Source organism: Saccostrea cucullata, unplaced genomic scaffold (genome assembly GCF_032062105.1).
Source record: "Saccostrea cucullata isolate Sc308-1 unplaced genomic scaffold, CSIRO_AGI_Scuc_v1 ctg25, whole genome shotgun sequence".
In the NCBI taxonomy this organism is placed as follows: Eukaryota; Metazoa; Mollusca; class Bivalvia; order Ostreida; family Ostreidae; genus Saccostrea; species Saccostrea cuccullata.
In genome coordinates, this window is record NW_026937967.1 from 379,856 (window position 1) to 398,411 (window position 18,556).

General features: G+C 33.3%; 3 protein-coding genes across 3 annotated transcripts in view; 1 reads left to right on the forward strand and 2 right to left on the reverse strand.

Moving 5' to 3' along the window:
- LOC134249169 (uncharacterized) overlaps positions 1–7,435 on the reverse strand; it is a 40,029-nt gene extending 32,594 nt beyond the window's left edge. The window contains exons 1-2 of the mRNA XM_062731545.1: positions 5,142–7,435; positions 3,947–4,024 (exon numbers count right to left, since the gene is read on the reverse strand). Of these exons, the coding sequence (XP_062587529.1) occupies positions 3,947–4,024; positions 5,142–7,136 (2,073 nt within the window). The 5' untranslated portion in view covers positions 7,137–7,435. The remainder of the gene's footprint in view (positions 1–3,946; positions 4,025–5,141) is intronic.
- Positions 7,436–10,558: 3,123 nt separating this feature from the next.
- On the forward strand, positions 10,559–15,091 carry LOC134249170 (tripartite motif-containing protein 3-like). Its single transcript, XM_062731546.1, has 4 exons — positions 10,559–12,065; positions 12,322–12,540; positions 13,493–13,771; positions 14,444–15,091. Coding segments are annotated over exons 1-2 (1,509 nt in total). The 3' UTR covers positions 12,324–12,540; positions 13,493–13,771; positions 14,444–15,091.
- Positions 15,092–15,118: 27 nt separating this feature from the next.
- Positions 15,119–17,610, reverse strand: LOC134249186 (uncharacterized protein YwbO-like). Its single transcript, XM_062731561.1, has 4 exons — positions 17,293–17,610; positions 17,014–17,173; positions 16,578–16,740; positions 15,119–16,076 (listed from the first exon to the last, which is right to left on the reverse strand). Exons 1-4 carry the CDS (start codon positions 17,502–17,504, stop codon positions 15,952–15,954), a joined length of 660 nt encoding a protein of 219 aa, XP_062587545.1. The 5' UTR covers positions 17,505–17,610; the 3' UTR covers positions 15,119–15,951.
- Between the last annotated feature and the right edge of the window lie 946 nt (positions 17,611–18,556).

An 18,556-nucleotide genomic window follows, 5' to 3' on the forward strand; every position in this document is an offset into this window, starting at 1 on the left:
CACGTACCCCACCCCCCTCTCGATTTAATTACATATAGCATGTGTCCGACAATTTTTATGCCCCCGGATCGAAAGTTCCCAGAGGTATATTGTTTTTGTCCTGTCTGTTTGCCTGTCTGTCTGTTGTCAACTTTAACATAGCCCATACCTATTGCGCTGTCAAGGGTAAGTGAGTGTATACCACTTCAGTCTAAGACCCACTCCAGAAATTGTGTTACCATCGCGGGCAAAGTGTTTCAAAAACACATCTTGTTATATCTATTAATTGTTCGAATAGTTGTAAACAGGACGATTCTACGATTAGTCTGTTTGTCTATCTCTGTAAAGAAAGTGAGCGTTTACTAAGTTGTGAACAATTTTCCCTGCTATCTCAAAGGTCAAGTGTATATGACCTATATCGTAAAATAAAAATTGTTTTATAACCCCATAATCGAAGATTCGGGGGTATATAGTGTTTATCCTGTCTGCCTGTCTGTCTGTTTGTCAGCAATAACTTTCATCTTGCCCATTCTTGGGGTGTTGCTAAAACGCGGAACGGAAAACGGAACGGAAAGCGGAACGGAACGGAAAACGGAATATATTATTTAATATTCAATCACTTAAAATACACAATTTTTATCATAAACGATATATTTTATTCATATTAAATCCCCTATTATTAAAAACAGGTTGTTAAGTCATGTTCAGTCTTTTATTCACGAAAATCGCTGACATAGCAGTGACTAGAATATAATCAAATTTGAAAGTGGGGAGGGGGGTAAACTTACTTGAAACACAGACCTAAAGTTTTTTAGGTCTATGCTTGAAAAGAGTTTGACAGGCGAAAAAGACAGACAATTTTTGTTCGAAGAAGGGGGTGGGGTATGTTCTTAGTCCAGGATCTTTCACTTCTTTTTTAACACAAATTTACTATGAAATGCAATGAACATTTCAATTTCATGTAAAAGGTTTGGAGCTAATGTCAAAAGGGGAAGGGCGGACCTTTTGTAATTTTTCAAACTTTCCAAAAAAAAAAAAGGAAAAATAAACTCAAATGTTTCAGCATTCATATCCACCCTGCCATCCCCCCTTACACATGCATGTGCACATACAAACTATATATCTTCATTAAATGTGAAGATGCTACATTTTTTAAACAGAAAAGTTCAACAACAAATGAACTTTACGTGTTAGAGGTGTTTATCCGAGCTTACCGGAAAGGTCTGCTCTAATCGTAATCTTAGGAATTTTTAAAAACACATTCTTTCTCTTTAAAATGGTTTGTCTATATATCAAATATTTGCATCCCCCCCCCCCTTCTAGGCACAAAGAGGATTTTTTTTTTTTTACTAAAGAAATGTTTATTGAAACCTCCACAATTTCTTAATTAAAGTAGTAAGTAAATGTACAAAAAGCCATGCATTGGAGTGGGAACTGATTCCCCCTCCTGAATTATGTATTTGTGTTTTTGTTTTCGCTTGTAATATCTCTTCAGATAAGTTTAACCCCCCCCCCCCCTACATAAACTTATCTTTCAAATACAATTCTATGTCACTGTTACCTTTGCAATTTTCATGAATGATATGGAAATAATCAAGAGTCCATAAAACAATACAAAAATAGGAGCAGAGCAAACACGGACCTCCAGAACATAAGAGGTGGGATCAGATGCCATGGAGGAGTGAGCATCCCCTGCCGATCGGTCACACCCGCCGCGTGCTCCTTGTCATAATCGGGAAATAACGGGGAAATCCGTCAAATCAGCGATGTATAAAAAATGAACTAAGATTAATATGAAAAACGTCAGTCAGCATTTGACTCAATGATAAGTTGTATTTGCTGACATGGTCATTATATCGACCTTAGAAATGATACTCGAGACTGCTGATTTTTTTTTTTATCAACCTGTTTGTCAATAAAGAAAGGTGAACATGAATATATCAACTTATTTTTGATAATACGGGATTGAATGTGCTTAAAATATATTGTTTATGACAAATTTTGTGTATTTTAAGTGATTTAATCTAAACTTATATATTCCGTTTTCCGTTCCGTTCCGCTTTCCGTTCCGTTTTCCGTTCCGCGTTTTAGCAACACCCCCATTCTTGTAGGTTGGAGCTATAGGGTTTTCATATGTCAATGTTTATACTTTGTGAAAAGGCCTCTCTTTTGGTACCAATACATTTGTCCGCCTGAACTTCGGGTTTGACCCCCTTTAAAAAATACAAATTTTGAACGTTGGCCATAACTTCTGAATATACGGTGTTACAGCTTCCATATTGACATAAACATATATTTGACATTTGACCTGGAACGTAGGGTTTATCCCGTTTGTGACCTAGTTTTGAAAAATTCTAATCCTGGGTATGAGATCTCCGAAGAAAGTATTAACCTGCAGTGATCTTTTCCTTACAGAGGCTAGCTCTATGGATCAAAAAATCGCTATTAAAACAAACGCAACATCTTTATTAATTAACCAAGTGGAATTTTTCAAAACAACAGTAACTGTAATGATTACACAAATAACAAACACACGCAAGCTTTGCTTGTATCTACATAAATTATACTGATGCTAAATGTACGAAGTTGCCCAGCACGATCACATGCAATTCAAAACAGCGTTATGTGAGAAGCATGCTTCTACTATCATCCTACTACATTGTGTCTCAGGAAGAGGCCCTTTGAACCCGAAACATGCAAATCGTTCCGAGCATCCACATTTGACTTACTTTCAAGGTTATCTAATAAAGACAATAACGAAAGCAAATGGAAGAAACCAAGTTTATTAAACAACAGCTTTAATAAATAGGCATTAAGTAAAAGCTTGTTTTTCCAATTTTGCAAAATATCGCGAAAGCTGCTGAAAATCACACGTAAAACTGATAAAATGGTGCCATGCTTTAAAGAAAAAATCAGTGTGGAAAAATTTCTTTTGAAAGAAAACTCATAAAAATTTATGGAAACATTTCGATGTGAAAAAAGAAAAAAAAGCACTGATTTACATGTGTTTAACAATGTCTTAGAAAAAATGTTCTTTCAAGATCGTTGTTCGGAACGATTAGCACTTTCGGATCCTCTCTTGGCTCTACCTTCCTGGCGTGCACTGACTGGATGCAAGACAATGGAATGATTTGCGGAATTCCTCTATCCTTATCCTGAACTCCCCATTCTACTCCATTCTTAAGTTCTCACTCGTCAATGTAAACTGTATAAATTGACTGAAAATTGATAAACACGTATATATACAGATAATAATTCTATTATTATATCCTCGATTAAATGTTTAAAAAAAATTTGACATCGCCACCTAACCCCCCCCCCCCCCCTTACTAAAAGTTGTAGTGCTTTGAGACCCTTGCTCTTTAATTAAGGAGGAATAAAAAAAAGTAGGGTAAATACAAACCCAAGTCTTCAAAAAAGTATACTAGTAAATAAAAATATGTCCTTAGCCATGTTAACAGTTTGAATGAAAGGAATGCCTTTTTTTTTACTAAAAATGTATTTCATACATATATTTGAATGTTCTACACAAAACCGGATAAAACATGTAAATCACATGACTTATGTATGTTTTTAAAGCAGATTAAATCATTAAAGAGTAAAGATCCCCGCCTCCCTTTAATTATTAGGCTATTTTAGAATTTATTGGAGAGGGGGGTACTTGTAGACATATTTTTTGATCTACAAATTTTACATTACAGTTATCAATTCCGTTCAGTTCTTTAACCATTTGAACTGATATGAAGTCTGCTTTCAAGTTTTTGAAATTTAAAAAACGTGAAAACTTTAAATGGGTTCCCCCACTTTAAATGGATAGACCCCCAAATCATTGTTGCTTGTACGTTAATCTTGGGCAACGATTGTGATTTGATTGGAGTGAACTATATGTGCATTATCTACATGAGTCGATCAAGCAGTGAAACATCTGTTCTACTGTGTGTCTAATTAACACAGTTATGATAATTACCTTGCGATCACTCGCCTCCTCCGTTGATGGGGTTCCAGCCTGGGACTTTTCTGCAAGTTGTCTTCGCAAATCTGCCATCTAATAAGAATATAAATTGAATGTTACATTATGATTTTTATATTCTTAAGAACATCTTGATTATCAATGTGCATGCACTGCGCTTCATTCCAGTATTTTTAGACGCGTTAAAAGCTCTTTCAAACTAACGTTTTGTTAGAAGAGCATCGCAAAATCATTCACGATATTCAAGTGTGATTAAAAAGTTAATTTTGACTTTTCATGGCATTAAAAGCAATTGTCTACGAGGAATAAATACCTAAGGATATGCCGAAAAATCTGTATACATTTGTGCACATCCATTTATAAGTCAAATGCTAGTAAATTAACATAAGATCGATTGTACCACTTATATAAATGAGAATTGATTCAGAATGTTTACAATTTTATATCTAGATTATGTGAGCTCTGTTAACGTTTGCAATGATCTGTATATTCATGCTTGTCCTCGCCAGAGAATCAAAAGATTGATGAAGATTAGTCCCAGTTGTATCTTGAGGGGGTGAACCCCCCTCCTTCGTGCAATATACATCTATATTGTGTTACAGGCTAAAAGTTTATTTACTCTTCTATACAAGTAATAGGATACTGGTTTTCATAATGGGTATTGATCTTTATGACCGAATGAGTTAAAATGGCTTTTTTTTCCTATCTAGCAGGGAAGAATTTATATAAATCTTTGATCCCAAAAGACATTGAATGATCAGATATGGTTTATAATGTTTACTGTACAGTGGATTTTGTATGCATGGTTCTCTGTTATAAGATCAACTAATACTTTAAGGTTTATTATTTTTCGAGATGGGGGGATGAGATCTGCAGTATGTTTGCGTTAGTCTGGCATTAGGCGTTACTTTTCTTAATAAACACGCACTTTTACTGGGCATGTAGTCAAAAAGGTATTTGGTTTGAGCATCAAAACGTCAATGACTTGCTGTGTTTTGGCAAGGTTGTAATAATAAAACAGGAATATAATTTTATTCACCTATTCTTTATGAACTCTATCGTTATTAAGCTATTCAGAATAACCCTGTATACCGCAAATACAGCAAATTAATGAGCAATTATAATGTGTAACTTGAAAGATAATGCTTTGCTATTTTAAGTGTGAAATTATAGTTAAACATGCATCATATACCTGGTCACGAAGTTTGTCAACCTCCATTTCTAAACGGAATTGTTTCTTGTCCGACTGTTCCAGAAGTCGGGTTAGGTGGTTGTTGTCATCTTCTACTTTTGATCTTTTGTCGTCTAAAATGTCAAGCTCGTCATGAAGTCGAACAGAAACTTCTTTGGCCATTCGTAACTCATCTTCTATGCTCCTAATGTGTGCACGTGCATCTGCATCTTCAAATTGATTTTGCAACAAATGAAGTTTTTCCTCATATGACTGGCGGTCTATTTCAATCTGTTCACTTCGTCTTTCAGCTTTACGTAGTTTAAACTGTAAAACACGACAATTTTTGGCCGTCATTTCAAGTTCTCGCTGAAGGTCTCGGAACTCCTCGGCCTCTTGGTCTCGGAAACTGTCATACATCTCATCCATTTCTACCTTAAGATCCTGTATTTCATTTTTAAGTTCTTCGTTTTCGGTCTTAAGATTTTCCACGTCATTTTCACTTGCCGATAATTGGACCTCCATATCTTCCATTTCAGCTTTTGTAGCATTTTTCATTGCTTCTTTCTGCTGTATTTGTTGCGCTTTCAATTTCTCCATTAAAGTGGTGTTGTCTCCTTCAAACTTGTTACATTTTTCCTCCATGACCTTCAAAGTATCGCGCAAACCTTTAATAGCATTTTCGACCTCGGATTTTTGTGATTTTAGACTACTTTCAACAGTTTCTTTTTCCTTCAGTCCAGTCCTCAGTTGATTATTCTCTTGTTCTAAAGCCTTACATTTTATTTCCATTACACTTAACTGCTTTTTCACTGTTTCGAGTTCAGCGTCAACCCTCTGTCCGGCTTCCGCAGAAGTTTCACTGTCACGTGATTTCTCCTCGGAGTATCGCCTCCTATCCAAAGATCCGAAGGGTTTATCATTTTTATCAACCTGCTTTAGTCCAGAATGAGTGAACTTATTGATCTTCTCGTAAAGAGCAGACGGCTTACTCTCTTTACCTTCTGTCGAGATCGTTCCCTTCTGCACTGCTTCGGGAGTTGACTGATTTTTTATACCCGATTTGCATTGATCATTAACAGGCAATGTAGTAGCTGATTTCTCCTTCTTCTGGCGCTCCAAGCTATTGAATCGGCTTTCTTCCAAGTCCGATCCGAATGTTTTGGCGAATTGTCGAACCTTGCTCGACTCATCTGTCTTTGATTTAGGCGTGTTGTCTTTGTTCGTTAACAATGACGCGCTTGGTGTCTTTAGATCCTGTTCTTTCTTATCTTTTGCACTGATAGTTTTGCTTTGAAATTTACTGGCTTTTTCATCTATTTTATTCTTATTATCATCAACCTTTGATAGTTGTTGTTTACCAATTTGTTTGTTTTCTTCTCCAGATGGCCCTTTATCTTTCGATACTGATCTATTTTCATTTTGCTTCCATTTCGATAATGCGCTCGGCGCTGAGGTTACCTGTTTCTCATTAGCCTTAGAACTTTCAGTTCTCTTGGTCTCAAACTTGTTTAGGGAAATATTTTTCTGAGATGTTGGAGATGAAACCTTTTCTTTCGATGTTAAATCTTCTGTCAACTTCGTAGGTGATAGAGGGGACTTAGATTTGAAATCCTTCACCTCGGGCGACTTAATAAAGGGAGATCCAGTTTTCTTTAAGGGACTGCTTGGACTTTTATTAAGATTACCATTAGTATCTTTCTTGGAAATGTCAACAGATAAATTAGGATTTTTGGATTTGGCTAATGTTTTCGGAGGCTCACCTTTCTTTTTCGACGTGTCGGTCTCGGATTTCTTTTTCTGCATATCATTAACCTTGTCATTCTCCAGCTTCTTGTCCTTCATCGTTTTGTTGTCCAAATTTTCTTCAGTATTGGCCCCGTGTTCATCTAGAGAATGAAAACAGTTTCTACACATGTTCTTCCGCCATGCTTGTGGTTCAAAATTGGAGCAGACTGGACAAATCACTTCTTCTTTTGACTCTAACGTTTCCTTTTTATCCTCAATATTTGTCATTTTTAGCGGCGACGATACAATAATGAAGAAACTATTTAAACGATTTCTATTAACTTCCACGGAGAGATTTCTATGTAATTTATACTTCCCAAGATGGCGGATTTCACACTCGTGTAGGTTTTAGATCATTTCGCAGTATTCTATTTTTTCGTATCTTCCTAGCTTTAACATGTGTTATCTTCATCTGTATGTGTATTTGCGCTGTACGTCACTGGATTTGCGATGACTTATTATCCAAATTCGGCTCTTAGGTGACGTAAAGCACAGTTAATGTAGAGTGATCATGTGCCAGAATTTACAGCGTGTGTAATACCGGGTTTGCAGTCATTCCTGAATAGTGATTCCTGCTATACGTCAAGACAATACGATTTACCAGACACACTTGTAAGCCAACGTACAATATTATACACTGATCAATGAAACCTACACCGTACATTCCTAACGATGATACAATTATCTTAATTACCCAGAACATATACCGTGTAGATGCATGTATGTTAACCTGTAATCTATCAGAGTCGATTATTCCGTATCGAACATTCAAATTAAGAGCCAATAATTAACAAATAGACAGTTAATATTTTTTCTGACAGATAGAAAAATCGGAGGGAAGAGAAAAATCAGCTCATTAACATTATACAATAATCACATATCTTTGACTCTGAAAATTCAGTTTATTAAATTAATATAAAATGAGATCAAATATATGGATATAAAAAATCATCATCTGAATATACCATAATTTACCCTATAAAAATGAAGACTGAGTTTTTTTTTCAAGAATTCAATCGAGAATATTGATACTCTTGTAATTCAACATCTGGTTACAATCAGCGCTTTCGCACAATGTACGCACGTGTCTATTTTTTGTACAAGCACGTGCAGCAACTTGACTTTGAATGCACATTTTTAAAAAAAATTGCTATGCGAAAAAAAAAAATGTGTAGAAAACAGCTGTAGATTCGAATAGCGAAATTTTGTTTTATGATCATTGACATGAAAAAGTCTCATTTGTCCTGTAATACGGTGTTGTTCCAGATTACCTAATTATCTCTAACCGCTGGTTACCCATGCACGTTATGAAAGAAATTACATTTGTCAGTCGTCCTAGTAAACAAATACCAAAGTGAAGTATCATATTGGATCATCCTTGTACGCATTTCTGCATCACAAAATGTTCTAGAAGAATCTAAAATTAATAATCCTGGGATCATTGACACAAAATATTAATCATTATAAATAAGTGGATGTCATTAGGTCCCACCAACCACTACTTAACGACGTTAATGTGAATAACATTGATGTAGGTGTTATTGCACATATTGTATTAACACCGCAAAAATTGATTTTGAAGTATATACTTCATGCTAAAATTAGTTGCATGCTTAGTTATATATATTCCAAAGTCCCAAAGATACTCATCTTTATTTTCTGTTTTTTTAGTAAGCCTGATTTGTTTACAGACTTGGAATTGATTTTCCGTTTTTGAATGTTTACAATGATATTTGAAATTGTGTACACATCTAAGAAGAAATAACTGTTTTCAAATAATATTTGTCTATTTTCTCCTTCTTGTGTCAATTGTATAAATTAAGTTTATATATTTATTCCCTTAATCGGTGATCGTCTCTGTGGCGTAATCGATGTATATATAGAGTAAGTGCATAGAAAAATTTTATTCAGAAAATAACAAAATTATATACATGAATGTATTATATAGAGACAAACTGGAAATATATTACATTGCATTTATTGCAGATAAAATCTAGTATATAATTATATTAATACAAGATTTCCCTTTAACGCTTACAATAATTTTTCATAGATATGTATATAGACAAAAATTATATATTTTTACAAAAATTGAAAATAATTATAAAATTTCATTAAACATATAAAGTAGTTTTATCATGTTTACTTGAAAACTTTTCGAGAAATAAAAATTAAAGTGATATCTAACAGCCGGACATTATCAAAAAATACAAATGTCAATTCAAATTTTTTACAAATTATTTATTCAAAAAATTTTCTTTCAAAAATTATGGGAATAGTAAATACAATTTTTTTTAAAAAACGATCTTTTAAACGAGAAACCGTTTTAGTCATTTTAAATACTAAGGACGAGAAAATGTTTCCTAGTCTACCAAACATTTATATATACATAAAAATGATCAAAACACGATCATCCAGCCTGTGCCAACTAGGCCGCCATTTTTCAAAAACTCGGATTTCAACTCCATGTATATAAAACGTTATAAAATTCATATTTATCAAAGCATAAACACCAAAATTTGAGGAAATACAGTGAATAAAATGGTCTTAAGAATTTTCATTTCCATTCAAAAAATACAGGATAGTAATTACTTTTCCGTATGATTTTAAACATAATATACCAAATTTTAATTGCAACATTGCCTTCCTACACCAGACAATGAAATGTGTCTTTTAAATGGAATGATTTGTGTAGTTAAACACAAATTTATCAGATATTGTTTTCTATATACGGAGTTTCAATAATGTATGGCATAGGGTTCCAAAAAAACAACGCTTGTCAACGGAATTTTGGGACAACTCTCGTACATGAATGTATACGGAAATATAGATGCATTAATAGATAAAATCTAATGCGTTCAAATTTTTTCTTTTGTCTCCAAAAACGTTTTACACAAATTGAAATAATTTATTTCATTTATTATTCAAAAAATCAAAAATTATGGGAATAGTTAATACAATTTTTTTTAAAACGATCTTTTCGGTGAGAGCATGGACGCGTTGAATATCATAAAAATGAACGCCTTAATTGAACTAAATATGAAGCAAGAGACATGGAAACGGATCATCCATTTCACTCTTAAATGCGTCAAAGAAACAATGTCTACCGTATGTATGAGGAAAACTTTTTTCAAATAAATATTGAAAAATTTTGAAGTACAATTGTATGGCACATCACGTTTTGCATTTATTTTATTTTTTAAATATTCAAAAATTTTGGAATGCCGAAATCTTCTTCTTTTGAGAAGAATATATGCTTTAAAATTAATTCACTTTCTTTTAAATGTCTCCTCTAAATGTCAAACGATATATGGTATACGCATATTTTGACAAAGCATAAGATCGTTTAAATAGGCTTTTTGTTTTTCATTTAATCGATAATTTTTCAAAACCAATCATCCGGTGAAAGTTAATTCATATACCTTCAAAAGCTTAGGACCTCTAATGAGAATGGTCTGAAATTTCGCTATACGGTAATGAAATATTTCCTTTTTTGTATACATACATGTATAACGTTATATTTAAAAAATTTTACTGTTTAAATGAAATGTATAAATTTAAGAATATTCATGGTACCTTACATCTTAAAATTTCTCTTTTAGAATAATCCTTTTTCCCCTGAAATTTAGGAGAAATCTTGCAGACCACCAATGGCGACGTCTTTAAACAAGTTAAATACTGAGAAATTGAAAGAATTTCTTAAGTGTTCGTTATGTCAGAATACTTTTGATGAAAACGAACACAGTCCTCGATTGCTGGACTGTCTACACTCATTTTGTTTAAATTGCCTACAGAAGAAATTATCAAATAATTCATTTTGTTGTCCAAATTGTAATGAATCCAATGATTTTCGAGGGAGGGCCATTACCGATTTGCAAGTAGACAAACGATGGGAAGTTTACCAAAAGTTTGTTGAAGTCTTCTCAGAGCGTGACCAAATTCTATGTGGAAATTGTAAACGCAACAATGAATCTGTAGTAATATTTTGTCAGCAGTGTTCTTTCTTTCTTTGTGGGGAATGCGACAAAGCTCATAAGATTTGGAGTGACTTCCAAAATCACACAGTATTTGCCATTGAAAATCTCAAGGGTGACTGGTCAGTTCTTAAAAACATTGCGCATGCGGGAATTTCAAAATGTCAAGTTCCAAATCATCTGCATCAAGAGCAGAAATTTTATTGCACAAATCAGAACTGTTCAAAGCCTATATGTGCTGAGTGTTGTCTCGCTGAACACCAGACCCATGCTTTTATCAGCCTGCAAGAGCATATTAATATGGTTCAAAGCAAACTGGCAGAGCAATTAGAAATATTACAGAAGAATGTCAAACAGTATCAAGAAAATAGAAAGCTTTGTCAAGAGGAGGAAGATAGACTATCCAATTTGGAATCGAGACTGTACAAGGAGATAGATGATTCATTTAATATATGCATTAAGTTAATGCAAGGCAGGCGTGAAGTTATCAAAGCCAACTTAAGAGAATCAGTTGAATTAAAGAAAACTGATTTTCAGAAAGGTATTGACGAGTGTGAGCAATTTCAAAATTCCTGTATGCATTTAAAGGAATTTTTGAATACGTTCAAAATGTTGGGAGATCCTAGTTTTCTGATCGAAATCTTCCCAGTGATCATCAAAAGAATGCGTTCCTTGAATGAGAAAACATTGACATGCAAACCTGATGACTTTTCCCACTTTGAGTATGATGTTGACACATTTACAACTTCAGTAAAGGCATTTGTAAAAACTCTCGGAAACGTAAAAGATTTGTCTGTTTCCTCAGAGCATTCATTCATTGAACTCCCGGAAAAAGCAGTTGTGCACCAAACCATTGAAATATTTATCCATCTAAAAGACGACACTGGAACGCCTTTCTCAAGTCAAATTAATGGCATTTCATTATATATAAATTCGAGTGAAGAAAAGGGTGTAAAATTCACAGCAACATGGTCGGATGCAAAGTATTCTTTGAAATGGAAACCTGATATTCAAGGAAAATACACTTGTAGAGTTTTGGTACAAAATCATGACGTAAACGTTGCCTCAGAAATTTTCATTTGCGAGAACACAGACCAAGTTGCACAGCTAAAACCTCAGAAGGAAACAGACAATGTTAAAGATACAAAATCGAAAGCAATCCAGGTTAAAGAAGCAGGTACATGTTAGAGTTCTTACTTGAATTATATCTAAAGAAATCACGTACTATAGGGAGATAGAGAAAAAATTGATATGTAAAATAGATTTTTACGCTATTTTTGTATTTGTATAAGGAAAAAAATCTTATTATACATTCATCAACTGCATTGTCTACGCGTAGTGCATTACCTCCTGAGAAATGACAAAAAAGCAACTGTTAAAAGAAGGGATGCAAAAAATTGATGATTTGATATGAATTATAAAAATTATCTCCCTTTCAGAGCCGAGTATTGTTGAATGCAGACCAAAGGCTGCATTGACAGAAAACTCTTCTGGACAAAAATCAAGCAAACAAACAAACCAGGTACAAGTGACAAAGCAACAGACAGATTTCATAAAACTCGAGAGAGAGAGCCACATTGTGGATACAGGCTTAAATGTTGCCAAGGAAAATCAGCAAGGAAAATATATGCAGCTTAAATCTTTGCCCAACATTCGAGGTAAATTTTCTTGCAACGTTTTCTTTCTATAAACATGTATCATTAGATATAGTCATTTGATAACATTCCAATTGATACGATACACACGAGAAATTAAGCTGCTGCTCGAGCCCGTACAACTTTTCAAAGACAAATAATTGAAAAAATGAGTGGATAAAGCAAGAATATCATGATTAATGTCTCGATTAAGGTCAACATTTTGCAAATTCTACGGTCGATAGCACTTACAATCTATCAATAAGTCGAATGCTGACTAACGTTTTTTATGAAAAATGTCAGTCTGCCATTATTTACACATTTAGCAAACGGAGGGTTATGCCAATCGACAGGGGATGCTTACTTCCCAATGGCACCTTATCCCGTCTGATATTTTTAGTTTGTTCAATTTGTGTTTAAATTCCCTTTTCGATAATTTTAATTAATATTGAGACGTCACTTCTTGCCGATGGAGGGCAGCAAATATATAAATGTACACTTAAGGCTTTGAGCAGTGAAGGGATCTATTACATGTATGTGCGAGCACTAACTCTATTTAAACAGTCTCATCCTATTAAGACCACGTCCCAAGATTCAAAACTGCGACGCAAGGAGCAACTCCTTACTCCGTGTCTATAGAGCAAATGCTCTAATTTTTTTAGGTCCATGTTTGCTTTTCTCTCAATTTGTATTGTTTCTATGAATTTAAGAATTTTGTGCTTCATTACTGTGCGTAATCTCCATATTTCATAAACTTTTTGATTAACCATGCCTAATATGTCAGTTGTACATAATGTGTATATACGAAAAATCTAAAGATTCTCATCAGACACATAGGTGTTTACTTAGATAATTACATGTATATGTATTTTATACACATATATGTAATGGATACCATCACAAGAATTTTTCTACATACTGTATTTTAAAAAAGTGTAGCTTGATCAATTAATTTTTACAATTTGAGTATTTACAGGACAACACAAAGTAAATGACTGGGAAGCATTTAGTCCAAAGAAATGTCTTCCACCACTGGAATGGCTGAATCTTTCATCGGGACCCACGAAGGTGAGCAACATTACCGTCAGATGCAACAGACCCTTTAGTGCTATTGGTCTACGTCCACCACCACGAGTACCAGAGGACAGACTTGTACCTCCCTTAAGACGTTCAAGAACTGATGTATTTTTGGAATCCTTTGAACACAAACACTCCATTGAGCTGCCAGTTGTCAGAGGCGGAGTTGTTAACTTTCGTAAGTGTTGGATTTTCAGAGACTTATCACCAAGGTTATTGATAAGATAGAAGTATATTGAGGAACTCTCAATGTTATATCCCTGTCCTGTTGGCAAATTCATTAATTTGCGACGGAAACCCTTAAATTAATAATAAAATACTAGTCAGTGGTATAGCATAAGTAATGGATCAGAGATTACATGGTTTGCTTCTTGGTTGGTTATGAAAGTCCCTTTATTTTCACTTAAATTGAATTTAGACCTGCAAATTTAGATTTATATTCGGCGCTCATGTCTATGAGCTGTGAGGATCTTTTCTTGTGTAGGCACCTAACCCCATTTATGAAAGGCCATCCGTGGGGAGCTTACAATATAATAAATTGGGTCTTAACTTTCAATTACCATCTACAACAAGAAGCAGCGGTGCATAATGAAATATTTCTTCCTCGTTCCAGACAATGAAGCATTATCACATGTTTTACAATGATTCAATTACGCGTAAACAAAATGAATACAGTCTCAGGACAGCGAGGTCCATGATATACATTGTATCTCTATTGCTTTATATCAATAAAATGGACTCTGTCCTTTGTTGTTCCCTCTATAGTCAAGAATGCATCATGATAGGAATGGCTTCTGACTTGCTTATATTGTTTTCTATTGAAACAATTCAACTTTCTTTCTTTTTACAGGTCCTCCTATTTACTTTGATGTAACTACTTTGCACAGAGATAGATGCTTGTCCAAAGATCACCGCATATTGAGTAACAAAGAGATGTGGGAAACAAAAAGACAACTCCTGGCTGGGAAGCATCTGAAAAATTACACTGGATCACTCCTTACTTTAAAACTAAATAAAGCTATTTTTGCTTATTTTCAGTTCCATGTGGAATACAGAATATTTAGAGACATGAAGGCCTCAAATCTTATTGTTGAGGTTGCTATCAACAATCTTCGAGAAATTGATATGTCTGAAAGTACATTCTTTCGAAATAGTGGTTGGTCTCTCCAGATATGTCACTGTATAGACTGTTATAAAGTTTGCCTTTTTGCCCATTGTAATTCGACCTTCGTTCACGAGCCGGTCTCTAGTGATCGAGCAGGTACTTCGCAGATATGCTCGTATGGCCTCTGCATAAATGCGCTAAAAAGAACCATTCAACTTGTTGACGTCAATCAAAATAGACTTCTGGGAACATTCAGTGATGTCAACATTACCGAGGAAGACGTAGTTGCAATTGGAGTTTACAATCCAAGCCGTCTAGATGTAACCGTTTCGTTGGAATCTGGGAGTGAAATAAGAAAAATGCCATTTGGAATTTTGGACACTGGTAGAAATCCAAATATGTTATAGAAAAGACTTTAAATTACTAGTGCCAAACTCTATATTACATGTGCATGATTCAAACATAAATATGTCACTTTACAGAGACTAATAATATAATTATACACGTACATGTAGGTGTATCACCGTGTATGGCATATTTATTCATATTAAGTTGAATGATATGACATTGATATACATACGAATAAAATAAATACTTTTCATTTTTATGTATACAGATACATCATACTGTATTATAGTATTTTAATAAAAACCAAAATAAATGTTGCTATTAATATGGTTAGGAATAATACGAGCAATTATTAGTCTGTTTACAAAGGTAACCTTTTGGCTTAAAAATGTTCGATTAAACAATTAACAAAAAGAATAGGAAAAACCAGAAATATCATATCAGCAATAACTATCTCAAAACATCCAAGGTTATTCAACAAATCAGGCAACTGGCAAGTAAAAATAATCAATAACGAACAGAATAGTCAAATATTTGTTGTCTGTGACAAAATTTGTATCCAATTTTTATGGGAGACTTTTTTCCATAAAAAGCTTCATTTATTCACAAGTACACAACAAACATTTGACTGTTCATCAACATTCCTGAGTTACGTAATAAATATGTTTTAACAAAGTATTTTGAATAATTTTTTATCCAGTTCTGAAGTTTTGTTTCAGTGTACGTGTTTGTTGATAGACAGAAATTTTTGAAATTCCTTTTTCGATCTGTTTATGATAGAGTTGTCATGATTCTTTATATCATGTATACATTCATATTGTCTTTATCAAATTAAAACATAGATATATATAAGCAATCACTGTGTTATTTATATCGAATGTTCTTGATTTCAGTGCCTTTGTCCTTTAATTTTTGCTCTCAGACTGAAGAGGGAATTTTGTTGCTGCGATTTCAAACATTCTGCTGAAAGTGTGAGGATCTTGGGCCCCTGAAAACATCTTATGACCGTTCATGTAAAACGTTGGCACACCTGTTCAAAAATAATTCCATAGACAACATGGTTAGTTTTCAGAATGCAGATCGTCAATATCTATTTATTTTTTTTTAATTTCGGTATCTTAAAAATGAAGTATTTTTTTTCTCTTTAAAACACAACGACTAGTGTAATTTTCCAATACATATTATTCGATAATTTTAAAAAAGATTTTATAGAAGATATCATTCTTTGTAAAAGGAAAATATAATAAATAAATGAAATAAAACTTAAATTAATAATTTCACACACGACATTTGTAACAATGCTTATTTTGAAGGATGAACAAATATTTTTATTTTAATTCGTTTTATATGTAAAAGCTCTAGATGCAGAACTTAAATTAAAATACTAATAGAACTGGTGACATTATTAAATAAAAACTTCAATAACAGAACTGGTCCGACAAATATCGTAAAATCTGATTATAAATAACATGTTTATTTGAATTAAATCAATTGATCTTGTTCTTAAGCTTTATAAAGAAATTGTAGTAACCTGATATTCCTTTGGATGACCAACTGGCGGCCTTGCTGACTACTTTCTCCAGATTATCAGGATTAGTGACATAACTTAAAAATCCATCTTTACTTAAACCAGCATCTTGTACTACTTCAAGTAAAGTCTCGTCAGATAGTTTCTCTCCGTCCGTGAAATATTTCTGAAAATTATAAATACGTGTAAACTATGTAAATGTTATGATGTACATTTAAACTTAATTTGCGGTTAAAAGGATGCATTTATTTTCTAAAGTATCACTTACATGACATTGTATAACAGTATGTATTTCTTGTGCTAAATTGTATAAAATACTTTAATTTACTTTATTACGTTCGTTTTAAATGTTCATATTTCTTTTGAATAAATTACATGTCTTGAATAGTTTAACTGATCATTTTTACTCAAAATATATTAGTATTTTTTCAAATCGTACCTTGAATAGTTTTTCCGCCACGTCATTTTGTTTCTGACCATTATCAATTTCTTTTGAATATTCCATCAATGCATGTGCCTTCAGTGTGTTTGGAAATACAGGGCATTTATGGGTAAACTGTAATCCAATCTCAGCTCCACTTTGGATCAGAGAGGCAACTCTGGAATTCAATTTTTTTTAAAACAAAGTCGAAATGGAACTAGGCTTAACAAACTTTAGCTATATACATGAAAAAAGAAAGATAAATGCTATTTTCTTCACATGTTAATTTAAACTCACCTTGGGTTATTTGGGTCAGTGTAGGCTGCTGGTTTGGGAATTCCCTCTGGTGGAGTGTTGGGTTTGAGGAAGAATGGCTCCCATCGCACATGGAAATCAAACTTGTCTTTCAAGGAGTCCATGGCGAGTTCCATTTTCCTCTTCCCAACCCAACACCAGGGTCAGATAACATCGCTGACCACATCTACATTTATTCTTGGTTTTGAGGCCATTTTATGAAAACCACGACTCAAAGAAGAAAGACGCTGAAATGCCACTGTGATAAGAAGAAGTTCTAGATCTTGCTCTCAAGGTTTAGATGAGCAATCATTTACGAGAACCAACTTAATTCTAAACACAGTTTATTTATTTATGCTTCAGTTCATGTTATTAGGATCAGAATATTGCACGCCCTCTTTATTTTTTAATACACTGAACTAATTAATTGATGCATTACTGTATATATGTAGGTTTGAAAAATAATAATTTTCGTGACGGTTATAGATACGCGTCAGAAATCGAAACTTGGAAGAAGGGGCACCAGATTACAAATATTTACAGCGGAAATACAGAAAAAATAACAATAAAAGTTTTCTTGATAAGCTTTAATAATTCCGGAATATTATGTCCCATAAAGATCAAATATACATGTAACGAGGAGATAAAATACTGGCAAGATTTTTTTAAAATCTGATAATTATACGTATACACACTTATTATTTTTCTTGTAATTGTGTATATCTATCTAGTTATAAAATTTAAAGTATCAATAACACACTTTTAATCTTCTAAGATAAGTAGCCCTTTGTCATGACCCTTAGTATTATACAATGTTTTCATTTAAACTTACCTCTATATGCCAGTAATTACATTGTACGTACAAGGGAAAATAAAAAAGAAAAGAAAAGAAAGAACTAAATTATAAATTTATTTTAAACAACAAATACATAATTATAACAACATTCAATTTGATGATAATCCTTCAGTTTCAAGTGATGTGGAATATGTTAACTTATTAATTATCTGCTTCCCATGATTAATACTAACCATAAACCATTATATTACTTCCTTGAGAATCAATGAACTATGCTGTATATATTCGCTATAGTTCCATTAAAACAACAACTACTTCATATACAGATAAATGAAGAAAAATAAATGAAATTTACGAATATTACCATAATTATGTCAAAAATGTACACCTATACTTTGTTTTCAATAAATCTGCAATATTGAGAAAAATTAATCTATTTTTACACATTTTCAAGACTTAATATATTCACCA

Coding starts and splice junctions, on each gene's coding strand:
- LOC134249170 (XM_062731546.1), top strand. CDS start 10,559: ATGGCGACGTCTTTAAACAAGTTAAATACTGAGAAATTGAAAGAATTT.